Genomic DNA, 22,664 nt, shown 5'->3' with positions numbered 1-22,664 from the left:
TCCTAGGGAGGGAAGCAGGTCGGTGGTGTGGGAGGAGTGAGTTGGGTAAGGAAAGATAGGTAGAGAGTGTAGCAAGGCTTCCAATTAGGGAAAGCAAGAGGGAGTGAAGGAGAAATTTTCCATGGATCTTGTTTCCTGGATGAGGAGTCTTTGTCAGCAAGATGAGGAGTTCGGGACTCATTGAACAGAGCAAGGTGTCATAGTGGGAAGAGTTGGAATTTCCAGACAGCTGGAGGAGCAGGCACCTGTTTTTCTGAAAGGAGATACTTGTTGGAAGAGATGCTGATAAAACTCTGTGGTTGTTGTGAGAGGGAAGTGATTATTTCCAGCTGGGCAAAAGGGGATTGGATTTGGACAGAGGATGGGGGAAGGGCATTCCAAACAATGCAAGGAGACAGGAGTGCCAGGGGTGTTGGAGGTAACAATTGAGGGGTTCAGCTGGCCGAGGTTGAGGCACCCGAAGGGGGTATCAGGGCAGATGAGGCCAGCAAATACATACTAGAGTGGAGGAAGTGGAGTCAGATGATATATGAAGTTCAAATTCCAACTCCCAGTGGCTTATTTGCTATGACATTGAATTAGTTCCTTACCAAGTCTCAAATTCCTCATCTGTGAAATGGTGAGAACCCTGATAGGGTTATTGGAGGAGGACTAGATAGGTAATACATACAGAGAGCTGAGTCCAGTGCCTGGAGGCTGCTGAGCCCGCAGTAAATAAGTGCTATCTGTCATTAACGCAAAGCCATTTGATATTTGATGTGTGTCTTAAGGGTGATTAACGGGATCATATGGTGTGAAGGGGACTGAACAGGGAAAGGCCTTGTACGCAGTAGCTACCCATTCAGCACTAGATGGCATTCAGGATATGGTTTGCCTTTCCTCGGTTCACAGTTCCTAGGGGGACGGTTAGCCAGGTAAGTGCCCCAAAGTCGGGGGCAGGAGAGAATGATGTAAAAATTTCAGCTGAAGCTGGCCCCGGTGGCTCATGCCTGTAATCCTAGCTATGCAGGAGGCAGAGATCAGGAGGTTCAAAGCCAACCCAAGGCAAACAGTTCGAGAGACCCTATTTTGAAAAACCTATCACAAAAAAGGGGGCTGGTAGAGTGTTTCAAGGTGTAGACCCTGAGTTCAAACCCCAGCGCCGCAAAAAAAAAAGAAAAAGAAAAAGGAAAAGAAAAAAAATCAGCTGAGAGCTTCTCGGCAGTTATTAATTTTATTTATCTATTTATTTTACGGTTCTGGGGCTTGAACTCAAGGCCTCACGCCTGCTAGGCAAGCGCCCTACCGCTTGAGCCACTCTACCAACCCTATTTCATTTATTTATTTTTCTTTTAGATCAGGTCTCACTATGTAGCCCAAACTGGCCTCCTATTCGCGATCCTCCCGCCTCCGGCTCCCGAGACTGGGATTATAGTCATGCCCCACCACGCCTGACTCCCAACTGTTCCTTGCTGTAATCCTCCAGGTTGAGACCCCGCAGTGAGGTGCAGGGTCTCCAGGCGCGCACTCCTGGGGCTCCGCATCTGAGCAGCGGCAAGAGTTAATGAATCGCTGTACGCAGGAACAGAGCTAACTCAGGGATGCGTGGAGCGGGAAAGGAGCTCCCCCCGCGCAGCGCAGTGGGTGGGCGGAGCTAAGCCGAGCGAGGGGCGGGCTGGACGCGCTGGACGCGCTGACGTCAGGGGCACGCAACCGCAGAGCGCCTCGCGTCCGGGAAGCAGCGGCGGCGGCGAGGGAGGAGGCGGAGGACGCGGAGGAGGCGGTGGGATTTGCGACTTCACAACGGTCCTGGGAGGAGGCGCGGCGTCAGGGTGGGGTGGGTGGGCCGGAGTAAACGCTCCGCGCACAGCGGTCCTTCCGGTACCCCCTGGCCGTGTCTGCCTCTACCTACTCCGAGCCCGGTAGGTGGGGCCCATCGCACCCCGCCCGTGTGTCCACAGACTTCCGAGTGGGGCGCCTGGGCCCCGCGGGGGCCTCCACCTGCTGGCCTCGCAACCTTGGGCGTGGCCTCCTGGGCCTAAGGGACCCCACCAGGCTTCCTGGGCAGCAGAGGTGCTGGTCAAGGCTTCTGCCAGCGCTGACCTGCTTCACGCCGTCCTAGGCCCCTCTCTTGCTCCCGTCCTGGGTCCTTCGCCCACGGGGATTTAGGGTACTCGGTGGCCCTTTTATCACCTGTCCCGCCGCCCCCCCCCACCCCCGCCGCCCTCCCGCCCCGTGTCGCAGCTCATTGCCCGGGACTGGTTTATATTGCTGTTTGCTGCTTAGCGTTCAGGACAAAACTTTGAAATTAGGAAAAGAGCTTGAAGCTTCATGTGGCTTTCCTCATGAGAAACGAGAAGGGAATGGGGCATTATGGAAGGTGATGGTGTCGAAGATGGGGCAGGCCAGGAGAGAGCCTGGTAGTCCTGGAGGAATATGGTTTATTTACATTGTACACTGTAAACAGTGATTAATAGAGGCCAACCAAAGTTAGAAGAGGAAGCCCGGTAGAAAGCAGGGAGTTTTACTTTGATGTGGTAAGTGTTGTAGGGAGAGTGAGAACTTTCCAATCCAGACTTGGGGGTGTTTGGCAAAGACTTCCCAGAGCAAGCCAGTGGTGTTCAAGCTGACGCCTGAAGGATGAGTAGAAATTGACAGCGCTCCTGAGAAAAATATTCCAGGATGTCATATCTCTTGAGATTATGGGGTAGCTGCCTTCTTCTAGCAACCACATGTGCTGGTCATTATGGCTTGTTTATTTATTTTTACTTTTAAGTCTCTTTTTTTTTCTCGGTACTGGGGCTTGAACTCAGGGCCTTGTGCTTGCTAGGCAGGTGCTCTATCACTTAAGTCACTCCGGCAGCCCTGGCTTATCCTTTTGATGGGTCTATGGAGAAAAGAGCTGAAGAACGGAATTTTATGGGTATTTCTGTTTCACACCTGTGAAATGGGTATTCCTTCTGTTTCACACCTGTGAAATGGGTATTCCACATGTAGCCCCATGGACCTCACAGGTTTGCTGTGAATACTACATTAAATAATGCAGGGGGAAATAAATCGGGGACTGGCAGTACAATGCAAATGTCTGGAATTTTTATGTTCACAGAATGCAACCATCAGAGCGTGAGGGGAGTGGGCCAGAGGTGAGCCCCAACATGATGCCTGAGACTCTCCCAGAGTCTCCACATCCCCCTACCAAGACCCCAGCATTTGATCTCTTCAACTTGGTTCTTTCCTACAAGAGGCTGGAGATCTACCTGGAACCCCTGAAGGATGCAGGTGATGGTGTACGATACTTGCTCAGGTACAGACTTTATGGAGTTGTGGTAGCCTGCTGGGCCTTCTGCCTCCCTACTCTATAGTAGCACTGGCCATTTAGGTGGTGGTTGGACTGTCTATTCTGCCTTAGTGATGACCAGTTTTGGAGGGTCTGTTTGACCTCTAGATTTATCCAGGCACACTCTGTGTCTCAGTCCTACCCCAGGAGAGGCAAGAACTGGGAACATTTGGCCTTTGATCAGAGCTTTTCTTCATGACTGGTTCAGTTCTTGTCTTAGACAGCCTTGAACATTGGCTTTGATAGCCTAGAGCAGGCTTGCTCTTTTCTCTCCCAGTATTAGCATAAATTATATTAAAATTGAGTAAGATTTTGAATAAAAGTCAAATACAAATATGAGTAAGCTGGTACCATTTTCATTAGTTGTTTGCCATTACAGATCTCATTTTTCTTTTCTTCTTTGGTTTTCATAGTCCATAATTTTTTCAGCTTTCTTTCTCTCTCTCTCTCTCTTTTTTTTAATGATACTGGGGTTTGAACTCAGGGTCACTTTTAGCCACTCCACCAGCCTTTTTTTTGTGATGGATTTTTTTGAGATAGAATCTCGCAAATTATTTGCCCATGGGCTGGCTTTGAACCTTGAGCCTCCTGATCTCTGCCTCATGAGTAACTAGGATCACAGGCATGAGCCACCGGTGCCCAATCAGCTTGCTTTATTTCTTATGTTAAAAGTATTTCGAGTTACAGATATATCCCATTCCCTGAATACTTCAGTTTGTGTTTCTAAATAATTAAGAACATTTTCTTTCACCATCAAAGTAACATCATACCTAACACAATTAGTAATGAATAATTCCCTGCTGTCTTCCTACAGTCAGTTCATAGTTGTGTTTCCTTAGTTTTCTTAAGGATGTCATGAAGAATTGTTTTGGTCAAATCATGTTCCAGTCTTCTAATCCAGTACTATGCAGCCTGTGTGATTATGTCTCCCTTAGTCTTTTGCAATCTAAAACAGTCTCTTACTTCTTGATACTGGCATACTTGAAGGGACTGAAGTATTCTGTCTAAAATATTCTGAAAATTCTGACTGTCCCGCAGAATTTCATACTTAGATTTGTGTAGGAAGTTAGATTTAAAGGGTGGACCAGATTCAAAAGTTTTTTTTTCCCCCAAGGTAAGTGTTGTGTCCTTAATACTGCATCACATCAGGAATCAAAAAAAGCCTGGTTGTCCTAAAGAGTAGAGCCTGTGGCTGGGTTTTAGGGGTCAGTGAATCCCCTGAAACTGTGTGTAAGATTGTCTGTTCATTCATGTTTATTTCTAAGAAATACTTTTCATTAGAGTCTCAGAAAGACCCTTAACTCTGTAAAATGCCTAAGGAGACTAGTAGGCAGGATGAGTGGAGTTCGGTTACCTGCAAGGGTGCCATTGTGTTTGTATCCTTGCCTCAATCTGGAAATAGCTGATTTATTATTATTATTAATTTGAGACAGTGTTAAGCTATGTTCTCTAGACTGGCTTTGAATTACTGGGCTCAAGCAGTCCTCCTGGTGGGTCACTTATTATTAACTTTGACCAAGGCCCTAAGTCTTTCTTGTTCAGCCCTTTAACTTGTGGCACTGTCTCTAAGGTGAGAGCTAGTCAGTGTTCTAGAGCCATGCTCCCTACTTTAAGATCTCTGTGCTCTTGGGGACAGAGGTAGGTAGGAGGAGGAGGAACTCTTTTTCTCATTTTACAATCTCAGCACCATCAGCTAGCTGAAATGAGTGTTAGTTTCCCTTAGGGTAGGGAGAGAGTTCTAGGGAGATTAGACTGTGCTTTCTGGCGTTTTCTGTGCACAAGTTGCATGTTTTGACCTTTTGAGGCAAAGCACAAAAGTAGATACATACTGCCCTTCTCTACTGTTTCATAGTGCTTCTTGGCACACCAACCTGTCACGGTTTTTCCATTTTATGGAATTAGAGATCTGAGGATGTTGTAGGGTAGTTAGAGCTGGATGGAGGGGAAGTCTCCGCCCTAAAAACCCTTTCCCCCTAGTCTGTGGTCTCAGAGTGCTGGCAGAGGGAGACTGGTCTGTGAAAGTAGCTGTCATAATAGTTTGTTCTTTTCTTAGTAAAGAGGATTTGACTTTGAAGAGGGACCTAATCTTGGCTTTGGCTATTAGGTCCGAAGCCTGGAGTGTAGTAAAAATTTAATACTCCCTTCTGGGATCACCTACTCTTCTGTGTGGGTCTCCCAGACCAAGCTGTGGGTAAAGACATTAGGGAGAAGGGAGAAACTTTGAAAGGAAGTGACTTCGTGGGTGGTGGTGTGATGTTTTTATTTCTCAAATAGGATTTTCTTTAGACCTAGGTTTTATTTTGTTCTTACTTTGGTAGCATTCACTAAAGGTTCTGAGGCCTAATTGGGGTTGTATGGGTAGAGCATGTTGAATTTCAGGAAAAAGGCAAAAAGAGGCCATTATGTTTCCTCATAATTTCTATTAAAAAGTAAAAGCCCCACATAAATTAACCTCATTTAATAATTGTGAAATCTTCCAATTCGAGCACAAAAAAAAGGCATTTAAATTTTGAATACATTGCTTGTTGGCAGTGTACCTGTTTATTTTCTCAATCTTGTTTCCTCTGATGGCTCACCTTGTGTATACTGACACTGCCTTCAGAATTGGGGCTCAGTGGCTTCATTATTATGTCTGCTCTTATTTCCCTATGAAGGGCTCCTTATTGGGGACTAAGCCAGCAGCTCTCACTTGTCCACAGCAATGGAGTCTCTGGTCTTCTTTTTCCCCTCTCTGGGAACTTCTACATTTGGTGGTGGTGTAGTGGTGGGGGTACCTTTGTGTCTGCTTCCAGCTGTTCCAGTTCGCATGGGGTCTGTTTGCTAAGTGAATGCTGCACCCTATTTTTCAGTTTTTATTTTTTTATGTATTAAGTATTTTTCTCCTTCTAATTAACATATTTTAAAAACTCTCAGATTAAACTTAGTAGTATAGATAATAAGATAAAGTCACAGTGATCAAAGAAGCGCATGATTTGTTCATTCTTTTTTTCTTTTTTTGGGGTTTGAACTTAGGGACTTAACATTTACCTGGCAGGTGCTCTACAACTTGAGTCTCGTGGCTCTTTTGGTTTAGTTATTTTTCATATAGGGTCTCATGGTTTTTGCCTGGGCCAGCCTTGGACTGTGATCTTCCTATATGTGCCTTCCAAGTAGTTGGGATTATGAGTGTGTACCACACACCCAGCTTATTGATTGAGATGGGGGTCTTACTAACTTTGTTTGTACTAGCCTGGTACCATGATCCTCCTGATCTGTACCTCCTGAGTAGCTGGGATTATAAGTGTGAGCCACTGTGGCCAGCCTCTGATTTGTTCTTTCTTGATTTCTGTGTTAAATGAGTTCTTGTGCAATGATGATACGTTCTCATGAAATTGTGAAAAAGAATAAAAGAAAATATTAAAGAATCTTTGTCAGCTTCCCCTATCAAGGAGCATACTTTTTTTTTTTTTTTTCTTTCTTGTGGTACTGGGGTTTAAACTCAGGGCCTACACCTCAAGCCACTCCACCAGTCCTTTTTTTGTGTTGGGTGTTTTCGAGATAGGGTCTTGAGAACTATTCGAACCTCCTGATCTCTGCCTCCTGAGTAGCTAGGATTACAGGTGTGAGCCACTGGTGGCTGGCTTCGAGGAGCTTACATTCCTAAAAAACACAGGTGAAGCAGTATTAACCAAGTTTCTTAGCAAATTCTTCCTTCTGGGAGAAAGTTCTGCAGGTGTTCAGTTTTGTCACCCTAGGGTTAATGTGACCCTAGGAGATGAGGGTCATTATCCCTCTCCTAGATGCCTACCTAAGAGACAGACCCCTTTTCATTTCTCCTTGGTCCTCTGTGCCCCAGGCCTCCTCCCAGCCGGAGGAGCGGCGGTCTGGTGATCAGGACTCTCTGTGTTGTAGGTGGCAGACGCCTTTGTGTTCCTTGCTGACCTGCCTGGGCCTCAACATCTTGTTCCTCACTTTGAATGAGGGTAAGAACTGCTTTTGGGGGCCAGTGTTTTTTTGTGAACAAATGGGGGAGCACTAAAATGTGGCTGTGTGTGAGGGAACCTTCCCTCTTCTTGCCCTGGGTTAGCGTCCTCCTGTGTCTGCTTAGTGTCAGAACACAGGCTCTGGACAGATGGTCCAGGCGGAAACACTTTGTGACCTTGGGCAAATTATTTAACCTCTCTGTTGAGGCCTAATTTTCCTCATCTCTAAAGGGAGGGTAATAATAATATCTTCCTCATAGGGTGTTTGTGAGGAATGGGATCTGTGTGTAACACTTAGTGCAGTGCCTGACACAGACTCTGCAGCCATCTTTTGCTGTTACCATTGTCACCTTCTTGGCTTATTTCTCACGCATTACCTTTTTCCATTTTGCTTTCCTAGCTGACTCAGGTCATTTGGGGACATTATTGGGATAAAGGTCTAGGAGGTTGAGCTGAGGAGGGATTTTTTGCCATGTTCATTGTTTTCTCTAGTCCAGCAAGTAAGCCTGGGCAGAAGGGAGGAGGATGTTCTGCTGGTAAGCTTCCAGTAGTGAAGAGAGGCAGGAAGCCTTGCGGAAGGTGTGTGGACAGGTGGGCGAACATAGTAGTCCTGGGGTTAAAGTCTCCTGTGGACCTCTGTTACAACGTATGCTGTGACTCTGTCCTTTCCCTGGTTAGAACTGGCAGATAGTTGTAGAAGAAGCAACTCCCTCAGGAAGTGAGGGAAAGGTCTAGGCCAGAATGTTCTGAGGAGCTCGTTCTTTATGTGTTCTTTCATACATTGCACTTGTATTTCTTAGCATCTCCTTTGTTTCTTGTGGAGGTAGGGAGTCAGGAGATTAAACATAAACCCAGTGCATACATATAAGATCTCATCTTCTTTTTCTTAGTTGGACTCTTCTTTGATCAAAACTTTGTAGCATGTTATGTTTTTTTGAATATATTTCTAGAGTAAATCAGGCACTATGACAGATATTTAGCAAACATTGATTATAGGCCTGCTGCTCTCTTAGCTTGTTTTTGGGATATTATATGACATGGGATTTGAATGTTTTCTCAGCCTTATTTTTCTCAATCCACAGTGTCCTATGGTATCCTACAAGCTAGAAAAGGGCTTCTAGTCTGACTTAGTGGCCCAAAGGTTTAAAATATCCATTGTTGGGGGCTCCCAACAGCTAGATTGTGGGCATGGACAACCTATTGTGTGCTGGCAGCATTTTTTAATGTATTAAAAATGAGGTTGGAGCTCATGCCAGCCCTTAAGCGCTTATATTAGTGGAGGAGACAGTGAACATACTCACAGTCTGTGGTGTGGTGATAAGATCTGTGAGGAAAAACAAATGGGCTGAGGGGCCTGGGGGAGTGGTGAGAGACTGCGCCTTAGCTGTCCTGCCTATGGGTGATCAGGAAAGGCCTCTCTGGCAGGGCCTTGGAGGAGGCAAGCACATGGGCATCAGGGTGGATAGGCTTAGCTGTGTTACCTGCAGTGTTCTTGATCCCTTAGGTGCATGGTACTCGGTGGGTGCCCTGGTGATTTCAGTGCCTGCCCTGCTGGGCTACCTGCAGGAGGTTTGCCGGGCACAGCTGCCTGAATCAGAGCTGATGCGGAGGAAGTACCACAGCATAAGGCAGGAAGACCTACAGAGAGTTCGGCTTTCTCGACCTGAGGCTGTGGCTGAGGTGAAGAGCTTGTGAGTACCGAAGAGAGGCCAGGGAGGTGAGGGAATGAGCCCTAGTACAGGAATGAAGCAGCCACCATGCTGAATGCTTGTTGTGTGCACCAGATGTCACAGTGGACACACCGCAGATGTCACTCCATTTAATCTTTTTAACAGTTCTGGGCGGTGACTGCTATTGTTACCCTCCACTTATGGCTGAAGACAAGGGCTTATATAGCTAGAAAGTAAGCTGGAATGAGCCTCCAGATTCAGTTGACGTCACAACTATGTTCTTTGGCCCTAGGGAGATAGTCTAGGGTCTCAACTAAACACTGCAAGCTGCTGCCTGGGTTCAAATCCCAGCTTTTCCACTTACTTAATGTAACATCGTATACATTGCTTCCCTGGGCCTCAGGTCCCTCATCTGTCAAATGGAATTGATGAAGGAGCTCATGCCGGGTGGAGATTGCTTGAGTGTTGATTACCCAGGAAGTGTTCAGTAAACATTAAGTCATCATTGCTATACTATGGAGAAACTTCCTAACGTCACAGCTGGTCCTTTGAGGAAGCAGCTCAAGACTGCTTAAGCTGTGCCAGCTTAGGGGATATGTGGCCTTTGCTGATTCCTTCCTTGGGCCAGGATCTATGAAGCTTTTGACATACAGCAAGAATGAAAAAAGTTAGAAACAAACAAATGCCTGGGCCCTGCCCAGAAATTCCGAGTGACCAGGAGTGGGATCAAGTATTAGGCTTTTTAAAAACCTTTTTTTTAACTGTGAAATAATTTAAAACTTACAGAAGAGTTGCATGGAAAAACACAAACAGTTCCCTTATGTCCTGTACTGTAGCTGGAACAGTTACTAACATTTTGCCACAGTGGTTTCAGCTATCACTCTACATGTTTTTTTTCTCTGAACCATTTGAAGATCATGTCTATTTACCTTAAATACTTCAATGTGAATTTCCTAAGAACAAGGACTTTGTCTTACATATCTATAGCACTGTAATAGAAAGGAAATTTAATATTGATAACATGAACATTAGTACTATTATCTACATGTGGTTCATAGTCACATTTTAGTTCTATTAATAAAGTTCTTATCAGCTTCCCCTAACCCAGGATCCAATCCAGGATCCTGCATAAGTTGAGTTGTTTGTTTTGTGGTGCTAGGGATTGAACCCAAGACCTTTATGTGAGACAACTACTGTGTCTCTGAGCTGTGCCCCAGCCCTGAGATTCAGTTTTTATGTCTCTTTAGTTTCCTTTAACCTGGAGCAGTTCCTCATGACGACATACGTGAATACTACAAACTTATTCTTTTGTACAAGCCCCTGAGTTTGGATTGTTTGATTCCTCATAATTAGATTTAGGTTGTGCGTTTTTGGCAGATCTGTGACAAGTGATGTGACATTGTCACTGCCTTCTATCAGAGCACATGACATTAGAAAATACTAACTTTGATCATTTGCTTAAGGTTTTTCCCCTGTAAATTATCATTTTTACCCTTCAATATTAGTAATTTGAGGGGAGATACTTTGAGACTATGTAAATATCTTGTTCCTCATCAGAATATAACCACTGCTTTAAAATCCACTGATGGGGCTTGCCTTCGGTTTATTACTGTGATGGTCCAAGAGATGATTTACCAGTTATCATTCCATCTACATTTATTAGTGGGCATTCTATAGTATTTATTATCAGCATGAGTTCAAAGATTGTTATTTGATTCAGTGTGTTATAATCTATTGCTGTCATTTATTTTCATCTCAGATTGTTCTAGATTTGGCCAGCGAGACCACTTTCGAGCTGGTTTTAGTGTTCTTTTGATCATCATTTTCCAGTGCCTTCTTACTTTATAAAGGATGTTCACATTCATCTTATACCTTCCCTACCTCAGCTCTAGAAGTAGACATTTTCCCAAGGAACCCTTCAGAGACCAGATCTGGGTGTAGGATGTACTCAAGGCTTCTGAGGTACCTCTGTGTTAAACACAAAACTCCCCAAGTGAGTCTGCCTCACATCCTAGTTGGAGCAACATTGATCTGCAACCTGTCATTTATCCTCACAGCTGATGTGTACCTGTGAGTTGGGTCCTCTGATTCTCATTTTACATATGAGGGAACTGCAGCCCTGAAAAAATGAAGTAGCCTGCCTGATACTAAGAGCTAATAAGAGCAGAAACTTTGAATTATATCTGTCTCAGCAGGGGCTCCAAAAAGAGGGACTGAAACATATTTGGAGCATCTTGGCCAGGTCCTCTTCTCTCAGTCTCTGAAGAGATTGACCACCATTTGCCAGCCTGGGCCTTTGAGGTTCCAGGCTCTGCTTCCTTGGATGGGGCAGGGCCTGCCCACTCACAGAAGCCCCTGTGTCTGCAGCTTGATCCAGCTGGAGGCCTTCTTGACACGCCTGTGCTGCACCTGTGAGGCTGCCTACCGTGTACTACACTGGGAGAACCCTGCAGTGTCTTCACAGTGAGTGGTCTCCCCACCCTTCTGCCTCCACCACTCTGTAGAATTTGCAGCTCAGACCTCTCCTCTGCCAAGTGAAGGCAGCTGCCTTGAAAGGATTCTGCCCCCCCTACTTCAGGAGGAGCCCCCCAGGCCCTTGTGTGTAGATGTGCTCCAGTACTGCTGGGTTCTAATTAGTTGCTTTTGTTTAGTTGCTTTTTAAAAAATGTGTGGTAAAAGTACTTTAATAATAGAGAATAACTCACATGTAATCTACCACCGTGATACAGTAGCTGACTTCACGTTTGGTTTGCTTTCTAGAGCTAGTCATGTGATAGATTTTATAGACTCAGAGCTTCATAGTGCTTATGAGATTTCCTTGTCTCATTTTCTTTTTCTTTCTTTTTTTTTTTTTTTTAAACTAATTACATCTTAAATGGTTTTCTTTGTTGCTATAAAACCTTTGGTATTGTTTGTAATATCAGAATAATATAGACTGTGAGTATATTATAACTTATGGAACCATTCTGTTATATGGTTAGTCAATACCTATTTTTTATTACTAACTCTATAGTGATTACTTTATGAATTTAGCTTTAGTATTTTGAAATTTTTTTCTTAGAATAAGCTTGAAGATGAAACTACTACATCAAATGGAATGGATGTGTTTGAGGCTCTGTATATGAATAATAATTATAACTAGTATTTATGTAGTCTTCATTTTGTACAGGCATTGTGCTCAACACTATGTATTATCTCACTCTTTGTAGTAACCTGTTGAGATGGCCCTGTTTTAATCCTTATTTTATGGGCCAAAGAAGTAATACTCAGAAAACCAAGGGACTTGTACAAAGAGAAGTGGCAGAGCCAGACTTAGATCTGTGTCTAGACCTTAGAGTCCATCCTCTGGGAGTCAGTTCACATGCCCCCAGCCTCAGACCCCAGCATGAACCTTGCCACCATCAGTTGTTAGAAACCAGTGACTTGTTGGTACTTCTGAATCCTTCCTCATTATGATTTTCCACTGATCTGTTATGTAGATCTTGCCAGTTTAACTGTGCCCGGGCTATTTCTCACATAGGTCCCTATGTGAGTGTGCTCCAACCTATTTCCTTCTGATCTTATGAATTTCTGATCATCCAGGTTCTATGGGGCTCTTCTGGGCACAGTTTGCATGCTGTATCTGCTGCCACTGTGCTGGGTCCTCGCCCTCTTAAACAGCACACTCTTTCTGGGGAACGTGGAGTTCTTCCGAGGTAAGTCTGATACTTGGGGCCTAGGCCAGCTTTGAAGGCTCTCTGCTTTGTCTCTACATCTCATCCTCTGCTGTGCTTTCCACAATGGGGCAGTACCACACTGGGGTCCTTTCTTGGAGAACCCTGGATCTCTGAGATGTTATTAGAGTAGGCTGACATTGCACCAGGGGAGGCTGCCACCGGAGCAATCCCCTTTCCTTTCTCAAGGAGAATGAACCACTGCTTCCTGAGATGGTGGCTTCTTGGAGATAAGGGAGGGCTGTTTTCTTAAAGCTGCCACCCGTTCTCTGGGCAGTAGCCACCTGGAGTTGCTGCCACAACTCTGTGTAATCGCAGAGTCTGCTGTCTGGCTTTTAAAATGCCACAGCAGTCTGGAGAGGCCCTGTGCTTGAGTGATTGCTATGTTGGTTTTCCTCCCTCTGTGGGGTAATTTGTGGAGTACTTACTATGTTGAATCTCTAGCTACCTGGAGTAGCTGGTGGTGTCTGTATTGCTCATGAGGCTTAGGTTGGGTGATTTGCTCAGTTAAGAAGGCAGCTCTTCCTGTAGCAGAGGGCAGGGTGCTAGTGGTGGAAGTGGGCACCCCCAATGCACCATTCAATCTGTCTGTGTCTGTCTCCCACCCTGTTTTCCTTGCCCTGGGTAGTGGTGTCTGAGTACAGAGCATCTCTACAGCGGCGGATAAGCCCCAAGCAGGAAGAGGGAGCTTTTGAAAGTCCACCACCACTTGACAATGGGGGAAAGGGTACTCTGCTGGACAGCACACCTGCCCCCACACCCACAGAGGTGAGTGCCCTGAACCATTAGTGAGAGCCAGCTGTGTCCAAGTTGGGAGTCTTCCTCTTAACCAGCTTGTTCATAGTGCATAGCTCCTAGACTGGCCCTCTGTGGTGATTCCTGCTTCTTCCCAGGCCACATCTCCTTTGGAGTGCTTAATAATAATAAGAGTAAAAAACAGCTACCCTGTGCTTTACTTAGTCTTACTTTGTGTCAGATGCTGTTCTGAGTGCCTCATAGCTATTACTCCATGGAGTAGGTTGTGTTTGAAAATGAGATTGTTGTCAGTGGTTGAAGAGAAGACTGAGTCACAGAGTGGCTTCTCAAGGCCTCGTGGTTTTGTGTGTGTGTGTGAAAGGGTGCAGAGGAAGAGGGCTGAGTTTCATACCAGGCCCTGTAGTTCCAGAGCCCTGCTCTTTGCCATTGTAAGTCCCGCTGTGGTCTTGTTCCCATCGCACTGGCCCTGTGAGGTTAGAGATTGCTTCTTTCCCATGACTTCCTTTCCTGCAGTGCGCCTTTCCTATGGGGAAGGACCGGAGAGGTGCTTAAGGATGTGGTTCAGGACAGGTGGCCCTCGATTGCGGGGAGCAGGGTTCTGTTCTTCTTCTCATGTCTTCAAGTCTCTTTTCCTAGGACCTCACGCCAGGCAGTGTGGAGGAGGCTGAAGAGGCTGAACCAGATGAGGAGTTCAAAGATGCAATAGAGGTGGGTGGCCCTTCCCCACACCCTCTGTTGACCAGGCAGCAGTTGGGTGGTGCTGGAGTTGTGGGCTTTTTTATTTTTCTATATCCATGTTGGAAGTCTGAACTTGCTTTGAGCTAGATCTTACTGGTTGAAAGAGTCCCACTGTCCCCTCTTTGTTCTGTAGCCTGTCATCTGTCCTGGGTGCCCAGGGAAGGAGTGACTGTGCAGGTCTATGGGAAGCCCCACTGGGGTGCTAATGATTTCCTCCATTTACTGGAGACGTGGGCTCAAGTGCCTTGATGTAGATAGGACAGATTTGGAGGAGGCCCCTGCCCTGAGTCTCTGCTCCTCTATAGAGTGAGTTCTATGGATGTCCCTTTAGGAGGTTGGAGAAAGTGGTTGCATGGCTAAGTGTGGTCAGGGGAAGTTCAGCAGCCTTCTTGATTTTAGCACTGTGGTTTAAATTGATACTTTGCACAAGTGTTTTATTTGGCTTCTACACTTTTAAAATAATTTTTTGAGCCAATGTTTAGGAGATTTTAGTTAGAATGAGGAGATTTTAGTTAGAACTCTAGCTTTTCAGTTTCTCCAGCAGCCTTAATTCTGCAGCAGTCAATATAGCTGAGACACCACTGTCTGCTTCAGACAAATCATGTGCTACAGTTACACATATTCCTCAACAGTCCTGTCTGGTCATGATAGCCTAGTGACCATTATTATTTATTGTCACCTTTACATTGTGGTTTTTCTTAGAGTAGGAAATCATTTCTCTATGTCTCTTTGTAAAGTGGAAGATTGAGATGTGAGCAGTGGAGGTCATGGGAATTCTTACCAGGCCTTTACTGCTATACAGCCCAGACCCTGTGAGGATTCAAAATTTTGACTGTTACAAGATTTCTCCAAGACTTGATATGTGAATGGAGGCTATGAGCCTGGGGAGGGTGGAGCTATGTGTGGCAGGAACTTTCCAGCATTTTTGTGTATTATCGTAAGGGACACCTTTTGCATCTTGATGCAGTTCACATCTCTGTTTGTAAAATATGTAAAACTTAAGTGAAACAAAAATTTTCTGAAAAGACATCATAAGGGATATATTTTTTCCAACTCTGTTCTGTTTTATTTGAATAATGGCCCAGTGTAAAAAGAGTAGGACACAGATTTCTCCAAGCATCTTTGATGCTGGACTCCTTTTAGGGAGGGCATCTGTTAACCTTACCCTGTGGCAGGTGCTCAGAACTCAAGAGTAGCATGGCTAAGTTAACTTTGGCCTAGAGGCTCCCCTCCTGTTCCTCCTTGCTCCTGCTATCTGTCTCTCTGTTTTCTCTCTTCTCCCCTGCACCTTGGGAGGCAGGAGACCCATTTGGTGGTGCTGGTAAGTAGGAGTGTTGTGAGGTGGACAGGGGCTTGGCTGGGTGGAGGGAGGGTGGCTGAGCTGGCTGTGCTGCACCTCATGGGGTCTGCTGTGTCCAGATGCCTCTGCACTCAGGTCCTCAGCCTTGCCAAGAGGTGGGCAGGACTGGAAGGAGCTGTTCCCACAGGAGGATGACGAGGGCGTCCCGTGCCCAGCAGAGGATGAGCTGGCTCTGCAGGACAATGGGTTCCTGAGCAAGAATGAGGTGCTGCGCAGCAAGGTGTCACGGCTCACAGAGCGGCTCCGCAAGCGTTATCCTACCAACAACTTTGGTATGGCCAGGGAAGTGGAGCAGAGGTGGAACGGGGTATCCAGGAGGAACCAGTGGGACTAGGGTGACACTTTGGCCACAGAGACAGAGTCCTGGAATTATGTGTACTGATTGTGACTAGAGCAAGGAGTAAAGATGTCTGTGGGCCAGCAGGAGGTTAGCATATATTCAGCAGAACGTATGTCCCCTTTTAAACATTAGTTTACAGGAAGTTCCCAGTGTAGGAACAGCCACACCAGAACTGCAGAGAGCTCTAATCCTGAGGAAGCGGAACCTCGGAGGCAGTGCAGCAAGCTAAGAACTGCTGTAAATCCTAACTCAGCTGGGTGTCCTGGCCCCCATGCCTCACTTTCCACTTCTGGAACTGGGTATAGTAGTTCTTATAGGGTTGTTTTCTATGTCTCAGATGTGATAGTACTTGTTAAGAGCCAGCACAGAGCCTGGCTGGTTTATAGAAAGTGCTTAGTAAACGGGTACTGTTAATTCAAGAGGCTCTGGCCCATCCTGAGGTTCCTGGGGCCTGCCTTGGTCTTTCTGATCCAGCTAGAAGCAAGTTCGAATCAAAAATATTTTCCTCTGGACATGGTAAAGCTCTGGGGTCACTTCTCCCAGCCAAGTCCCAGCCTTCATAGTAAAGGAGGGAACTTGGAGAAAGGTGGACTTGATTATAAGCACACCTTGGAAGCCTGGCTCAGATCTGGAGCCCTGGGAGCAGAGCCAGTAAAAATCTAGGTGGAAACCTAGAGTAGCTGATGACCTGAGAGCTGTGTGTTCTGGTGTGCAGTAAATTCTAGGTCTGTGCCAGAGAAGCCCATGGAGTTGCTCTTGAGTGTCTGCCTCTCTGCCCTGACAGCGGTTGTTTTCTCAGAATTAGAGGTCATGGACCTGTCATTCCCTTCTGACATTCAAGATTCTTTCTATTTGTGCTGACCACAGACTTCTGAAGAACACTGTGAGCTCTGTGCACTTTGCTATACAAAGTCTCAGTTAGTCCTTGAGGTAGAGGTGGTCAGGCAGGCAGTTCTTATGGGTCCAAAAGCTTCCATGTTCCAGAAGTCCCAAGTAACACTCCAGAGAACTACTACTCCTGGTCCAGCAGACTATCTGTTTACATTTCTGCATTTTAAGTAAAGATACTACATACATGTTCCCATTTTGAAGATGAGTAAACTGAGGTGAAAAGAGACTTTAGCTTGTGAATGCTAAATCTGAGCCTCAAATCTAGGTCAACTGATTTGGCCCTTGTGTCCTTTCTGTCTCATCTATCTCTCTCTGATTTTCCTTTGTTCTGGTGTCAGAAGTCTCTAGTTTTATTTCTGCCTCATTTTTAAATTTGGCTTTTGGTCTAGATATTCCTTGCCAGGAGGGAAAAAGGCCTTGCAGGTACCCTTGAGGATGGTAAAGGCAGGACATGATTTTTTCCCTAAGCCCTTCCTTCCTCTTCATCCTTCTGGACTGCTCATTTCCCCTGCTGAGATGTCCTCGAGCTCTTTGATGTGAGGGCAGGTGTAGTAGCTCTGCTTCCAAGGTGTTGCCCCCTGGTCTGGGTCCCCAGGTCAGGGTGAGGTGGGCTGCTTTGGAGGTTATCTTACTCCCTCTGTGCTGTTGTATGAAAATACTCTAAACTGGGTGGCTTATAAGTAACAGAAAAATTTTCCCACTGTTCCAGAGACTTTGAGTCCAAGATCAAGGAGTCAGCCCAATCGAGTTATGGGGATGGATTGGTTCATAGAGGGTACCTTCTTGTTACCTCCTCACAAGGGACATGACTGTTGCCCTGGCAGGCCCATGTGGCCTTAGGCTCTCTCTGCTCTATAGGTGTTCTAGGGTAGATGTTGGAAGGAACAGGGCTACTCCCCTCAATCACCTGTGTGAGCTGTTATCAGCTTTGAGAGTGCTCCTTGGCCCGAGGCCCGTGTGGGTACACAGCTGTTGCACTGGACTGTGGGACTGCCATTGAGTGCTTGGTCCTGGCTTTCTTTACAGTTCAGAAGAATTCCTGGATACAGGCCTGAGTGCCAGTACTGGAGTAGTTCCTTTCCCTGTCCCATTGCTCTGACTCCTTGCTACAGGAGTCGGGGGCAGGTGGACTTCACCCAGTTCTTAGGGGAGCAGCAGTGTCCTTTATCACCGTTAGGCGTTCGCTGTGTTATTTTCCTTCCTTCTGCTTGAGCTACGAGCTGACCAAAGTAGTGGGCATTACCTCCCATACCTCGGCCTCAGTCCTCCTGGCTCTGGCCAGTCTTCTGTTTCTTGATCTCTGAGGAAACCTCCTTTAGCAAGAGCTCTATCTAAGTGCTCCCAGCTGGACAGAAGAAGGAAGTGCATGGAGCTACCAGTACAGCGTTGATTCATTATGTGAAGGTGAGGCCTGGCTTTATCTCTGGCCAAGCACTTGACCTGGGAGGCACAATAGTGCTCCCTGAGCTAGTCATTACTCTGGCCAAATCACAGCAGGCCTTGGCCCCTTGGCCCAGAAACCTGCTCCTTCCCCATCATTCATCTCTCCTTCATCTTGCCTCTCCCAGCCATTTTTCTAAGCTGCCATCATCTGAAGCTTTGGCATCTTGTCATCGTTGGTGGTTTAGGAAGGATCCCTGGCTTGCCCACCACTCATGGTACTTGAGCATCCTGCCCTCCAAGAACTTCCTGGCAGCAGAGAGCAGGAGTGTACATTTTCAGGAGGCATTTCCATTCCTGCCCTATGGGCAGAGTATCTGTAAGGGAACACTGGAAGGGGTCATGCCACTGAGGGTGTGTGGGTTAGGTCCCTTCCAGCTTGGCTGGATTCTAGGGAGGAGATTCTCAGGATGTTCTTTGATTTCTACTGAACCTGCATGTGGGCTGTTTAGCTCTGGAAGGGCGCATGCAGGACTAGAGCCACAGGTGGCCTGGAGACAGTGGCTTCTGGGGGCTGTTTGGCTTTTCTCCAGTTCTGAATCTGGACCTTTCTCACTGAGCCCAGCCAAATAACTGGTTTGGGCTGGTGTTCTGAGTGCCCCATTTAGAAGAGCCAGGAGCAGGGAGAGTAAAGTAGCTGGGGCTTGGTCAAGGCTGAGTTGCTGCTGCCTCTGTTTCTCAGGGAACTGTACCGGCTGCTCTGCTACCTTCTCGGTGCTGAAGAAGAGGGTAAGTTTCTGAGGCTGTTTGCTGGGGACACTGTGTGGGTTGTGCAGGAGTTGAAGGGAGTCATGGATGAAGTCTGATTCCTCAGGTCACAGTTTGCAGGCAAACTCCCATGGTTTTGCCTTTACCAGTTTTCCCATGGGCTGTACCATCCGGTTGATTTCCTGCCCACCTGGTGCCTCCCCAGTTCCAGTCTCCATGGGTAGGATTGGCCAGTGAAAGGGAGGGAGGTACTTGGGGGTTCCCGCTGTCTGAAGGTGGTGGCTCAGTTTGGCATTGACTTTGGTTCTTGCCTGCAGCGAAGCTGCAGTAACTGTGGAAACAGCTTCTGCTCTCGATGCTGCTCCTTCAAGGTACCCAAGTCCTCCATGGGGGCCACAGGTGAGTGGTGCAGGTGGATGGTGGGTCACAGTGGGGGGTTTGGCTGCTTTCTGCTCCTGAAGAGGAAGGCTGCATTGTGGGAAAGGCGCAAGGACATCCTTGTCCAAGGCCTGCAGGAACGATCCCCAGCCTGTTTAGCAAATAAAAACCAGAAACATTTGATAAGTCTGAAGAATGGATACAATTTACCTGGGAATGATGAAACATTGCACAGAAATGAATACCTGTTGACAGATTCCCACAGTTAACACATACCTCAGGCTCCCCTTTGCCTTTCCCACATGAAACCACCAGCCTGAATTTTACTCTTTTTTCATTACCCTCATAACTTTTTTTTTTTTTGTTGATGGTACTAAGGTTTAAACTTAAGGTTTTATGCTTGCTAGGCCTCTTGAGCTATACCTCCAAGTCCTTTTTGCTCTGGTTATTTTGGAGATAGGGTCTTGCTTTTTGCTTAGTCAGTCCTGGACTGAGTTCCTCTTATTTTATGCTTCCCACCATAGCTGGGATGACAGGCAGGAGAACCACCATGCCCAGCTTTTTTTCCTGTTGAGATGGGTTCTTGTGAACTTTTTTGTTTGGGCTCTCCTAGAACTATGCTCTTCCTGATCTCAGTCTCCTGAGTAGCTGGAATGACAGGAGTGCACCACTAACTCAGATTGGTTGAGATGGGGTCTCATGAACTTTTTGCTGGTCTCTGGATCTCAGCCTTCCATGTAGTTAGGATTTCAGGCATGAGCCACCGGCACCTGGCTGCCTTGGTAACTTTTTTTTTCTTTGTGGTTCTGGGGTTTGAACTTAGGGCCTCGTGCTCGCTAGGCAGGTGCTCTACCACTTAAGCCACTCCTCCAGCTCTTGGTAACATTTTTAACAAAATGAAAATAATTTCTCTTCTTTTCATAAGCTGTACTTTTTTGTAAATAAAACATAGACAAGCAAAAGGAAGAAAAGTAAAAGTGTCCCAGAGAGAGTGGTTGGCCTGCCTATCACAGCACACACATAGGGTGTACATAGGATACATGCATATGCACACTCTTGAAAAATGTGGCCATGTGTTGGTTACTGCCCTGTGGTATGTTAGTGAAAGACCAAGTTGTTTTTTTCCTTTCTGATCTTACAAGTAACACATGCTTATTAACTAGAAAATTTGGAAATGACTATATAGAAGAAGGAAGAGAAGAATAATCCTGTAATCTTACCACCCAGAGATAACCACTGTTAAAACGTTTTGGGGGAATTTTCTCTGGTATTTTACTTAAAAAAACATTTCAAAAAGTGTTCTGTTGGTGCCAAAAGAATTTCTAATGCATAAAACACCTGGGAGAGGCCTGCTGTTGGCATCATCACCCCAGAGTCCCTGGTTCCTTTGGAAGGGCTGTGTCTGAGGCAGGCAGCAAGCTGGTGGTGGTGGGGAAGGGTATGGGCTGGGCGGTGGGTGGTCTGTCTGGGGAGGTGGTTCTAGTATTTGGGGCCATGAGCCAAAGGGCACAAAGAAGTGTCTCATCAAGTTCTTCTTCCTTTCCAGCCCCAGAAGCCCAGAGAGAGACTGTGTTTGTGTGTGCCTCATGCAACCAGACCCTGAGCAAGTGAGGCGAGAGGCCAGGCTCCAAGTGGCAGTAGTCCTGGGGCTAGCAGTAGGCCCCGACTTTCCCCTCTCTTGGCCCATGTGGTGTGTGCTAGGCAAATATGGCCTGAATGCTAGGTAGGCTTCCCTGTGCTTCCCCTGCTGTCTTCAGCCAGGATTGGCAATGCTGTGCTCAAACCCTAGGGGAGAGGAATCCTGGAGGGCCTGGCTATTTTTCCTGCTCTGCCCTAGGCTGAATGAACTGAGGGCTGGCCAGGGAGTGTCCACCAGAGGGCAGCAGGGAGCTAGGCCTGCTGTCAACTGGGCTCTGATGGTCAGGGCCAGTGTGGTTAGGCCTGGGGATTCCAGGAGACCTGTGATTGGGAAAAGAAGTTCTTCCCTGTGGTGTATGGGACCAGTCCCTCGGCCTCAGAGAGCCTGCAGAAGGACTTGAGCACGATTCCCCAACTCTTGGATTTGAGTGGCCCTCCTCAGGTACCAAGGTATAACCATGTCTCCGTCAGAGGTTGTGGCCAGGCCTAAAAAGAACAGGAACAATCTTGAAGCAGAGTTGAAGTTTCCAGGTTCCCCAAAAGGGTGTGTGCTCAGGGGGGCTGGTTGAGTGCTTTAGTATCAGGTGGAGCATAGCATGGGGAAGCAGAGACCTTGCCACCTGGCAGAGACCTTGGCTTGCACAATCTCAGCCCACGTAATACTCTGGTGTCATCACCTCCACTGGGGTGGCTGTGGGGCACTCACATCATTCCTGCTTCTCCTGCCCCGAGTTTAGGGTACTCCTTCCCTGACCTAGTGCCACATCTCCCTTCCTTGCCCCTTGTCCCATGGAGTGTGAGGTCAGGTGAGTGGAGCAGAGGTCCTGGGAAGTGTAGGATCTTGCTGTGCTGGATCCTAGATTCCAGGGCCATCTGCTGGAGGACAGTCTTGTTACAGGATAGAGCCACTTGGTCAATTTCATGTTCTTTCTGAACTTTGAGGGAGCCAATGTCTTCCCTAAGCTGTGAACTGGCTGCCCCTCCCCCTGCCCCACCACTATCCTGCTTTTTCACAGTATTTATTTATTTATTTCATGGTTCGTGGGATCATGCATCACAAGGAGTGAGATGAAGAGGGAAGAGGGGATTCCTCTGGCTGGGACTCTTGCCTGGCGTCATGAGCTACCTGGGACCCTAATCCATAGCAGCAGAGATGTTTCTATTCCCTAAGCAGGGACTGGTGATGCAGTTTGGAGACATGTGACTCCTCTCAGGCCAGCTTTCCCACCAGGCCATGCAGTGCAGCGAGGGCTTGGCAGCTGGTGCCAGTCTGTGGGGAACCAGGCAGGCTTGGTTTACCCCTTTGTCCCAGTAGGTTATAGGGGTTAAGTTGTGTTCTTATTTACATGGGAGAGTGGTGGAAAGGAGTTTTGTGTCTGTGGAAAATGGTCAATAAAAGGCTTCAAACTTCTTATGCTTTTGTCCTGTCCTTGTTTAGTGTTCTCCCTGGGCTGGAGAACCAGTTCTGGCACTGCCTGAGTTTTCAGGCCTTGCTGGACTTGCAGTCTGTTTGTTGTCTGGGTGAGCCCACCCTACAAGAGGAAAGCTGTGCTTTGTACTCAGGGGTTCTCAGCATATGCTAGTGAGGTTGCTTGGGGCTCTGTCTTGTGATCAAAATGAGGACCTGGGGCTGGGGTTGGGATTGGGACCAGAACTTGGTAAATGCTAAACAATTCAGGCTTTAGAATGGAAAGATTTCAGCTAATCTGTCTGTGAAAGCCAAAAAGGATCAGTGCTCAGGGAGGCTGAGAGCC

The 22,664-nt window shown here is 46.9% G+C and overlaps 1 protein-coding gene across 13 annotated transcripts; it reads left to right on the top strand.

Moving 5' to 3' along the window:
• Nucleotides 1-1,685: 1,685 nt before the first annotated feature.
• On the top strand, nucleotides 1,686-22,321 carry Zfyve27 (zinc finger FYVE-type containing 27). 13 transcript variants are annotated; one of them, XM_074078583.1, is made up of 14 exons: nucleotides 1,686-1,762; nucleotides 3,086-3,283; nucleotides 7,208-7,278; nucleotides 8,783-8,969; nucleotides 11,316-11,411; nucleotides 12,531-12,643; nucleotides 13,290-13,429; nucleotides 14,054-14,125; nucleotides 15,456-15,476; nucleotides 15,643-15,787; nucleotides 18,869-18,915; nucleotides 19,044-19,114; nucleotides 19,212-19,293; nucleotides 20,819-22,321. In XM_074078583.1, the coding sequence occupies exons 2-14, from the start codon at nucleotides 3,087-3,089 to the stop codon at nucleotides 20,873-20,875; spliced, it is 1,299 nt and encodes a 432-aa protein (XP_073934684.1). In that variant the 5' UTR covers nucleotides 1,686-1,762; nucleotide 3,086; the 3' UTR covers nucleotides 20,876-22,321. The 13 variants fall into 13 exon arrangements, 12 of the variants coding, with proteins under 12 accessions (XP_073934684.1, XP_073934685.1, XP_073934683.1 ...); XM_074078584.1 differs by having other exon boundaries at nucleotides 1,692-1,785; XM_074078582.1 differs by lacking the exon at nucleotides 1,686-1,762 and adding an exon at nucleotides 1,771-1,901.
• Nucleotides 22,322-22,664: the final 343 nt, after the last annotated feature.

Source organism: Castor canadensis, chromosome 7, assembly GCF_047511655.1.
Source record: "Castor canadensis chromosome 7, mCasCan1.hap1v2, whole genome shotgun sequence".
NCBI classification, from domain to species: domain Eukaryota; kingdom Metazoa; phylum Chordata; class Mammalia; order Rodentia; family Castoridae; genus Castor; species Castor canadensis.
Note: the sequence above shows the minus strand (reverse complement) of the source record. Positions and strands in the feature narration are given on the sequence as shown.